General features: G+C 42.4%; 1 protein-coding gene across 1 annotated transcript; it reads right to left on the bottom strand.

The window, feature by feature from the left end:
- Positions 1-340: 340 nt before the first annotated feature.
- RHOH (ras homolog family member H) lies at positions 341-916 on the bottom strand. The gene has a single exon (XM_063108735.1). The coding sequence runs from the start codon at positions 914-916 to the stop codon at positions 341-343; it is 576 nt and encodes a 191-aa protein (XP_062964805.1).
- Between the last annotated feature and the right edge of the window lie 8,310 nt (positions 917-9,226).

The following is a 9,226-nucleotide window of genomic DNA, read 5'->3' as shown; positions in this document are numbered from 1 at the left end:
GTTACTATTTAAATAAAATGTATCTTTAAATATGGCATTCTTTAGAAAATTCACTTAATCGTCCAAAATTACAGAGACCATTTTAGTCTTTTAATCGAAGATGGAATAGTCACGACAGCTTCCCAAAGGATTTTGTAACTGGACTGGGCAAGGTGTTCGTTTGTAGAATGTAGTTAGTAAAGACATCCAATGGCCAAGTCTCATCAATAACTGTATCCAAAAGGAAACTCTGCTCTGGATGTACCCAGAAAGAGCACCAACCCTTTCCAGCATGCATGCTCTCTCTCTTCCCTTTAGTCTTTGGGGTGCGTACATGAGAGCTGGGTGAAGTCTCTTGGTTTTAGAAGATCTTGCATTCATTAATGGAGAAGAGCCTCCTTCTGTTTCGTCTCCTGGCCTGGTTGACGGCAGTTCGGACGGCACACTCAAATACCTGCTGTACCCCCCGGTTGCTAAGGGCTGAGCACTCCAGGTAGCCCTTGGCTCTCACATCCTGGGCCAGTCTCTTCCCTTCGATGGCATTGATGCAGGAGGCCCTGTGGGGCCCCATCTCCCGCTGGTCAGTCTGGGTGGCCACCACCAGCACGGGGGTACAGGGCAAGTTGCTCCGGATCTCACCAATCCACTTGTTCTTCAAGTTCAGGAAGGAGTTATGGTTGGCCACAGAGTAGCACATCAGCACCACATCTGCCTGCTGGTAGGACAAGGGGCGAATGCTTCTGAAGGCGTCATTGCCGGCAGTGTCCCAGAGGCCCAGGCTGATCTGGATGCCGTCCATGAAGACATCCACGCCCGTGTTCTCATACACCGTGGGCTTGTAGGCCTCCGGGAAGGTCTCCGAGGTAAAGCGCACCAACAGAGAGGTTTTCCCCACAGCAGAGTCACCCACCAACACGCACTTGATGGAACTGAGCATCTTCCCAGCCTGGTTATCCTACTCCCAAGTCCAGAATCCCAAGGAAAAGATCCCTCAGTGTGCTGCTGCTGCAAACGCCATTCAGTGAGGGGAATGCAGACCAGAAGGGTTTGTGTTCTCAGGTCCTCCAACAGCAATCTGTGGAAAGTTAGTCCTCACTGTCCATCCAAGGGAGGCACACCATTAACTCTGAAAACCTCCAAAGCCTAGCCTTCAACTGGAACAGAAAGAGAAGGGGGGAAAATTGAGTCTTTCTTTTTTACTTTTTTAATGATGGAGAGCTTCCTCATTGGTGAGCTGATTAAATGTGGGGCTTGTCTCAGTGTGGCCGTCCCACCCCAATTGTCCCACCCCACTCTTCCCCCCAGCAAAGCTCTGTCATCCCCCAACACATGTACACACAATGCCTCCTGGTCAAGAAGCAGAAGGTGATGTTATCTCTAAAATCAGCCTAGTGATAAAAACACAAGCAACTGCTCTGATTGCAACATGAAAAAGACCTCAATAGCAACCTGGTGTGTGAATGAGACGGTTTCAAACAACTCTCTGTGGGTTTCTGTTCCAAAAAGAGGGGAAGGCTGCTGAGAGTGCTCTCCGTGGCTTCAGATTCTAATGGATTCCAGACACTTTGGAACCTGCAAGAAAGAGAAATGTAATGAGCAACAGGTACTATGTGCCTTTCCCAGCAATTACTGATTAATCACCCAGTCTCTGGTTTATGTGAGAATTTGAGAATTCGTGTTGAGGTAGGAGAAAAGAAATCACCAGAACTCTAAAAATTTGCTGTGGTTTATCCCTTGAAGTTTTTCCAAAAACTGGCTACAGTTCTAATAGACTGGCCTTGGAGTTTTCTGCATCTGAAATCAGGCTCCACTACCTACACAACAGCATGGCTTTGAGCATGTTGCTTCAACTTCAAGCCTCCGCTTACACATCTGCAAGACTCTGATAAATTTAGGAACCACTTTTCAGAGATGTTGTGAGGCTTAAGTTATTTATTTCTTTCAACATTTTTGGATGGCCACCTGTGTATCAGAAACTCTGCTAGGCCTCTGGTTAAACAAAATAACTTGCTTGAAAGCAACCATATTTGGTGCATGTCACTTAAACAGGACTGCATAAATATGTCAGAATCTAAATTTCATGAAAGGGCCAAGTAAATTCTCATTCATTGTAGTTGAGGGAGCTCCAGGCAATGAGCTTAACTCTGGAGACCATGTCCCATCTATGCAGCACATTATCACAAAGCCAGCCCAGCTTCAGATGAAGGAAATGTCTTTCAGACCAAAATTCATAGTAAAGATTATTAATGCAATCTGGGCTTATTCCTTCCCTGTTGGCAATCTTCCTGGCATGTCACATATAAAGCAATATAAAGCAGACCTGCAGGTCTGCTCAAGACATAATTTTTAAAAATCACTCCTCTAAATCTTAATGTTGCCTTCCAAGACATTTTTATCCTTGTCAACCCAGTCTCTGTTTAATTATACATAATAGCCTTTGAAAATGAGTTAGTCAAATAAATAAATCACGTGATTTTCACATATTCTTTTTTTAAAACACACATAAGCTGGGTGGCCTGGGCCAAGTTACTTAACCTCTCTGAGTCTTGGTTTCCTCATAAAAATGAGAATAAGAGGGCACTTTCTTCATGCAATGATTGTAAGCATTCAGGATGTACAGAGTCTAGCTTAGCACAGAACCTGGCACATGGAAACTACGGGGAGCCAACATGTTATCTATTTTCACTATTTATTTAAAATACCAATTATTGAATGTCCTATGTTCAGCTGGACTTTACCTGATGATTCAAGCTGGATCACTCTCATGCACAGTCCTAGACACCTATTTGTCACCAGACCTTTGAGGAAGGGGCTCCATAGGGGCTTAGTTAGACTTTAGCTCCTTAGACCTAGGGACAACTTAAGTATATATATTTGTGACTTAGTCCAGAGCCAAGACCTCTTACGACCTTTCGAAGTTTTATTTTGACCTCAATGTAGCAGGACCAGAATTAGGAAAAATGTGCATGTGTCAGGCCTTTGGTTATTTAAATGAAATTTTTCTAATAAATTGATTGAACTAAAGCCAAATTTCCTGAGTGAATATCTCCAAAAGGAAGTCAATGAGCCATAATTGTTAAAAGCATGGGCTTTAAAGTCAGGTGGACCTGGAATTGAATCCCGTCTGCCCAACTGACTATTTGTGTGATGGCTGTAGAAGAGTTTCTTAAGTCCCCTAAGCCTCAGTTTGTAAAATCAATGTAATAATATCTACATCACAGGGTTACAGGGTTTTTGAGAGTATTAAGTGTTCCTAGATGTATAAAATCCTTAGCATAGCACATAATAAAAACATAGTATATACATATACATAGTAAACACACAATAAGCCATCCTTATTAACAACTAAATATGATGATAAATAATTATCAATTAAAAGTGATGAATCTGAAGTAGCACTAATGAGATTTCTCCAGCAAAGGGGTGTTCTATGTATATTATACCCGTCCATGACCACACAAGAAAAGGGATCGGATCGCCATACCACCCTGCTGCCAAAAAAAAAAAAAAAAAAAAAAAAGGAGAGAGAGAGAGATTTCTTCTTGTAGCATAAAAATAAAACTATGATAGTGAACAATGAAATTCCTGTCTGAGCTTTGCCACCCAGAGAGCTCCAAAGAGTCAGATTGGAGAAAAGGGCTCTCTGTTCAATCAAGTGGCCTTCATACACCAGCCAGTTCTGACATCAAGTCAGCTCTCGGGGCCTCAGTTTCCCAAACTGAAAGTTCTATTAAAACTGGTTCTATTAAAACTGAAGCCAAAGGGGAAACCTTTATCACCTGTCACAGAGAATACGAGAACATAAAGCACATAAAGCACCGCGTTATTCTGCAGCCATACAGATGGATGACAACCTTGCCGACAGGCGCAGCCTCCAGCAGATGGCTAAATATGGAGCTGGAGGAGGAGGAGGGGCGGTGCTCCAGTCCAGGCTAGAGCACTACCCTATATAGACATGACAGATAGTCTTCAGAGTGCATCACACATGTCACCACAGAGCCGATGTGGGTCACACTGTAGTGTGTAAGATTGATGGGCTTGATTTCAGTGGAATTTCTCCTAAAGAGAGAAATTCTCCCTAAAAGGGCTTCTAGGAGAAAAATAAAAGTGGGTTTTCAGTGGTATTTCACAAGTGGCTAACTGGCAGGGGTACCCCAAGGGTATGTCTTTCCCTTTGGAAGAGTTACCACGAGTGTCTTCAGATAGCGTCTTGATGACACTGAGTTCCTCTCAGAGCTTGAATCAAACTGGAATTGACGAATCCTAATCCCAGAATCTCTCAGGTGGGTCTCAATAACTCGACTGCTCTTGCCCTGTCTCCTCTTTCCACCGTTTTCACAGAAAGGGCGCCTTCAACAGGCCTGCATGGTTCACACACAGAAAGACCGAGGTGGAAAACCGAGGTGGAAAGGGAGGCTTCATACTGGGCCTTACTCTGGCAAAGGAGCCAAGGCAGACAGAAAAGAGGGCTTAGGGAAGGCAGAGTCCTAATCCAATTCCTCTTCGGGAGAACTGAGGGCTGTCCAGTAGGAAACCCTAATTTGACTTCAGCCTCAATTCTAATGGGTATTACAGACACCCACCCTTCTCTAGGACCCCTTCCACAGACACCCTCCTGCTGCTCTATCTGCCCAGAAAGACTTGCCCTTCACTCAGCCCCTGACTTCCACCCCCTCTTGAAAGTCTTCCTGGACCACCACCACTCCCCTGCCCCCGCTGGGTCAGGTGCCCCCTGCTGTGTTCCCATAACACCCTCCATGCGCATCCGACATAGCAATCATCACACTCTGGAACGGTTGGTCTTCGTGTGCTTATCCCTCATTTGTAAAACTGAAATAAGATCTGCCCTATCTTTTTCACAGGGAGCTTGTAAGGATCAGGTGGAAATGAAAACAATATGGCAATAGTTTGTGCTTGTACTTTTACAATCCTTTGTACATTTGGAAATTGTCTCTTGCTTGCTTTGTGAGAAAGCTCCTTTAGAATGATACAGCATAATATAAAACTAAGGTGAATAATAATTATTATTATTTCAGGGTTTGGATTAGATGGGCTTTGGTGGGGGTGTCTTATTTCAAAATGCTGATGAAATCCTCAGCTGTCTTTTTTCAGAAATACGAACCATGGCAGCCATCGGCCAGGGATGGCCTGTCAATTCAGAGCATACACCTAAATGGCATCTTCCTCAAACAGCTTTGGACAAAGGACCTGCACTGGCAGCAGCCAGCCAATTCGCTCATTAAGGAAATTGATTCTGCCATGAATCTGTCACATTTAGATGACCAAGAAGTCATTATGCTCAACTCTGGCCAGCACCCTCCACAAGCGACTCCTCCACAGCCTAGCAGGGACATCACAGCCAGAGCAGGCCTTGCTTAGGACAGGTGAACCCATGGGGAGATCCCCAACTGGCAAGCAAGGCTGGGTGCTTCATTTTCATTTATTTTTCTTGGGGGTAAAATGGGAACAATTCAGAAAATGTTAAGCAACTTAATAGAAAAAAAGCATAACCATCTCTAAACTTTATTACTCCAAATTCTTACTCAATTTTTATTCTCTAACAAGTATACAATTGTAAATATCTTCTAAACATTATTCAGATTTAAAATTTTTTTTATTTCAACATAATCTATACACTTGCCAGGTTTTAGATAGATTTCCATTGTTTCAAGAATTCATAATTGCACAACTATTCTTCATTGTTAGCACAGTCTTTGACTTAGTTCCAGTATTATATAATTAACTACATATGTATGTATATGTCAATGTATATATATAATATTATATGTGTATGTATACATATATGTTACTTTTACGTGGATGATTTTCTTGGGGGACATATTATCAAATATATATTACTGGGTCAATGGGTTATTCTGTGACTTTTTTTACATTTATTGAGCATCATTCAGGTACTGTTCTAAGTACTTTCATAGATTATTCACAAGTTGTTTTGTTCATTGAAAAAATTTTTAGGCCGTCCTGTGTGACAGGCACTGTAACAGGTCCTAAGGGCCCCCTATGTGGAACAAGAATTACTGTGTTCATGGAGATCACTGTGTCACAGCTACAAAGACTTCAGGAGGTTGAGAATCTTGCCTACAGTCACACAGCAGAGGTAAAGTTGGACCCAAATAAACTCTGACTCCAAGCACTGGCAGCTCCTCATGTCACCCACACCCCGTAATTCCCATCAGCCCTCCCCAAGGCATCTCAAATAAAATTATGCTCCCTAAGCAAACCCAGCTACAAGACACTTTCTTAGCCTCCGCTTCCAACCAAGACCCTACTCCTATTCTCTTTCTACAAATAAATCAGTTCTTTTTATTTTAAAAGACGTGTGCCGTTTCTTGATCTGCATACTGGTTCCACAGGTATGTCCAGTTTGTGAAAATTCATCCGGCTATGTATCTGCAGTGTGTCGCTTTTCTATATGAAGATTAAACTTCAATAAAAAGTATTTTTTCATATAAAGGTTACTGCCTTTCGAAGTGAACATCTTTTCAAGTAGTATTTTATCTAAAGTTTTATCATAAGGAAGAGTTCATTTCACTAATCTCAATCCTACTTTAATAATTTCCCCTAGTATGTTGCTAATTGCTACAAATAATCATTAAATTCCTCCTCAAAATCAAAAAAAAAATTCATTTTTAAGTTAGTTTATTTTTATACACAGATCACCTCTGTTCCAAACAGGTTTTGTTCTGAAAATTTGTTTGCAAGATGCTGATTTACAACTTTTAATATATGTTCCCAGAGTCAAGAGTCTAAGCAATATTTACATTCCTATATCTAAAGCATATTTAGCCCCTTTACAGTTGAATTAAAACAAAACATCACCAATCCCCAAGATATCCCGTTATCTCAGTATCCTAAGCTTCGAAGCCTCTCTGAACCTGAGCCCTGCTTCTCTGACCCCCAGACCAAGTAGACTCCCTTCCACTGCTCTGTACCAGCCACCCTGCCCATACTGGCCCCTTCTGCTTCCAGAGCACATTCATCGGATTGTCAGCTCAGGTCTAGAGTTCTCAGCCTGGTCCAAGTGCAGAGTCAAATATAGCCAGGCCACTGCCCAGAATACCCTCAAGGGACAGTAGAACCTCAAAACTAAAGTAGTAGAACAATGCATTTACCGGAACTTCTTGCAAAGTAGTTGGAAGGAATTCTCTGAAAAACTGCTTGGAGGTGAGAATACAACCCCCAAGGGGCATGCTCAAGTACAGCCACATGGTCTCTGAACTTCTTTCTAGAGAATGTGAATCTCATTTACAGAAGGGCTCGTGTTTTCTTAGTCAGGTATGTGTATTTGAATTGTTTGAGGAAGGAGAGAGCAAAGAGGGAGATCATGCATGTCTGATCATTCTATGATATCATGATGCTAAGGAGCAAGGTTGTCAAACTATGGCCCACCCATGGGCCAGATCCAGCCCACTACCTATTTTTATATGGTCCATGAATTAAGAATGGTTTTTACACTTTTTTAATGGTTGAAAAAATCAAAAGAAGAAACATATTTCATGAAATATTTTTTCACATGAAAATTATATGAAATTCCTATTTCAGTGTCTATAAATAGCATTTTATTGGAACGTGGTCATGTTCATTCATTTACATATTGTCTATGGCTGCTTTCTTGCTACAACGCAAAGTTGCAACAGAGACTTTATGGCCCACAAAGTCTAAAATATACCCCTTCTGGCCTTTTACAGGAAAAATTTGTCAACCCCTGCTATAAAGAGAGGCAGTTCAGAGTAAGAAGGAAAGCATGGACCTGGGGTCAGGCAGGCTGGGATCTGGCCCCAACATCTGCCAATTATTGTGTGACCTTGGGCCAATTAACCTCTGTGAGCTTCAGTTCTTTTGACAATACAGGCAGCATAGCGTAATGATTAAGAGCATGAATTCTGGAACCATGTTGCCTCCGAGCCCCACTAACTCCTGGCAATGTGATCTCATGAAAGTTATTTAACTGCTCTAAGCCTCTCTTTCTCAATTGTAACTAGGCAGTAACAACAGTACCTACCTTACAAGGTTGTTGCATAGGATTAAATGAGTAGAACATGTAAGGCACATTGAATGATGCCTGGCACAGAGTACTGTAGAAGTATTTACCATATTATTATTTCTTGAAGGGTTGTTGTAAAATTATTATGAGCTAGTATATGTCATGAACCTAAAACAGTGCCTGGAACAAAACAGGGACTAGCAATCAGTACCTGCTGTGATGATGATGATGATATGAACTAGCACTATAAACACCTAGAAGAGGAAGTAACTAACTCTCAGGAGATGGGAGAAAGCAGTGGTGATTAGGGAACCCTGAATTTAAAAGATGACATCTGGTCTGTAGGATAAAGAAGATTTTGACAATGAAAGGAGAAGAAAGGCCTTGGGGGTGGAGGTGGGTGGGGGGGCGAGCATGTGCAAAGGACCGGGGGCATGAAGGTACATGTTTGGTTTGGGGGAGTAGGAAGTAGTTCAGGGAGGCTGTGCCGTAGGATGCTTGGTGGAGAGTAGAAAGTGGCAGTGGAGGGGGATTGGAAGATGAGCCTGTACTTTAATACATCCGAGATTGCTGCAGGCATGTCAGTGTTTGCAGAGTACCATTAGCTCCAGTTGACCCCACAGCCAATTAACATCCCTGGGTCTCTTGCACGTAAACTGTTAGCAATCCACTCTCTTTTAGCTTAAATATGACATTCACTAGACTTTGTGCTATCCAATGAGGCTAAGTTAAATAAGACACCAGTCCCTGCCCTCAAGAAACTTAGAGCCTAATGTTAATACAGATATAAATCTCAGCAAGTGTCTAAGAGAGGAAAAAATAAATTGCTGACAACTGAAAAAAGTGCCACTTGCAGCTGACAAGAATCAAGGAAGGCTTTGCAGAGGCCATGATATTAGAACATGGCCCTTAAAATGACTGAGTTCAAGATATGCAGAGATGAAAGAGAAAAACATGACCAATGAAGGTAAAAACCTGCATGGAAGAGGATGGTAAGCAGCGCAGGTGGGCTGAAAGAGTACAGAATGGGGGACAAAGCCAGGCTTTAAAAAACTCGTTCCTGTGGCAGGTTAGGCTGGATCACAAGGGGGAAGACCAGAGAGGCAAGTTTGGAGGCTCCCATAGTAATACAAGAGATTGGGAACAAAGACGGCTTTATCTAGAGCAGACGCTATGAGACTAGAAAGGAGGAGAGGAACCCCAGCAAAATCCGTGAGGTAGAACTGACACACAGGCCTGAAA

This window comes from Cynocephalus volans, chromosome 9 (genome assembly GCF_027409185.1).
Source record: "Cynocephalus volans isolate mCynVol1 chromosome 9, mCynVol1.pri, whole genome shotgun sequence".
In the NCBI taxonomy this organism is placed as follows: domain Eukaryota; kingdom Metazoa; phylum Chordata; class Mammalia; order Dermoptera; family Cynocephalidae; genus Cynocephalus; species Cynocephalus volans.
This window is presented reverse-complemented; position numbering and strand designations above follow the sequence as displayed.

What these genes read in the sequence shown, in the direction of transcription:
- RHOH (XM_063108735.1), bottom strand. Translation starts at nt 916, where the DNA reads ATGCTCAGTTCCATCAAGTGCGTGTTGGTGGGTGACTCTGCTGTGGGG.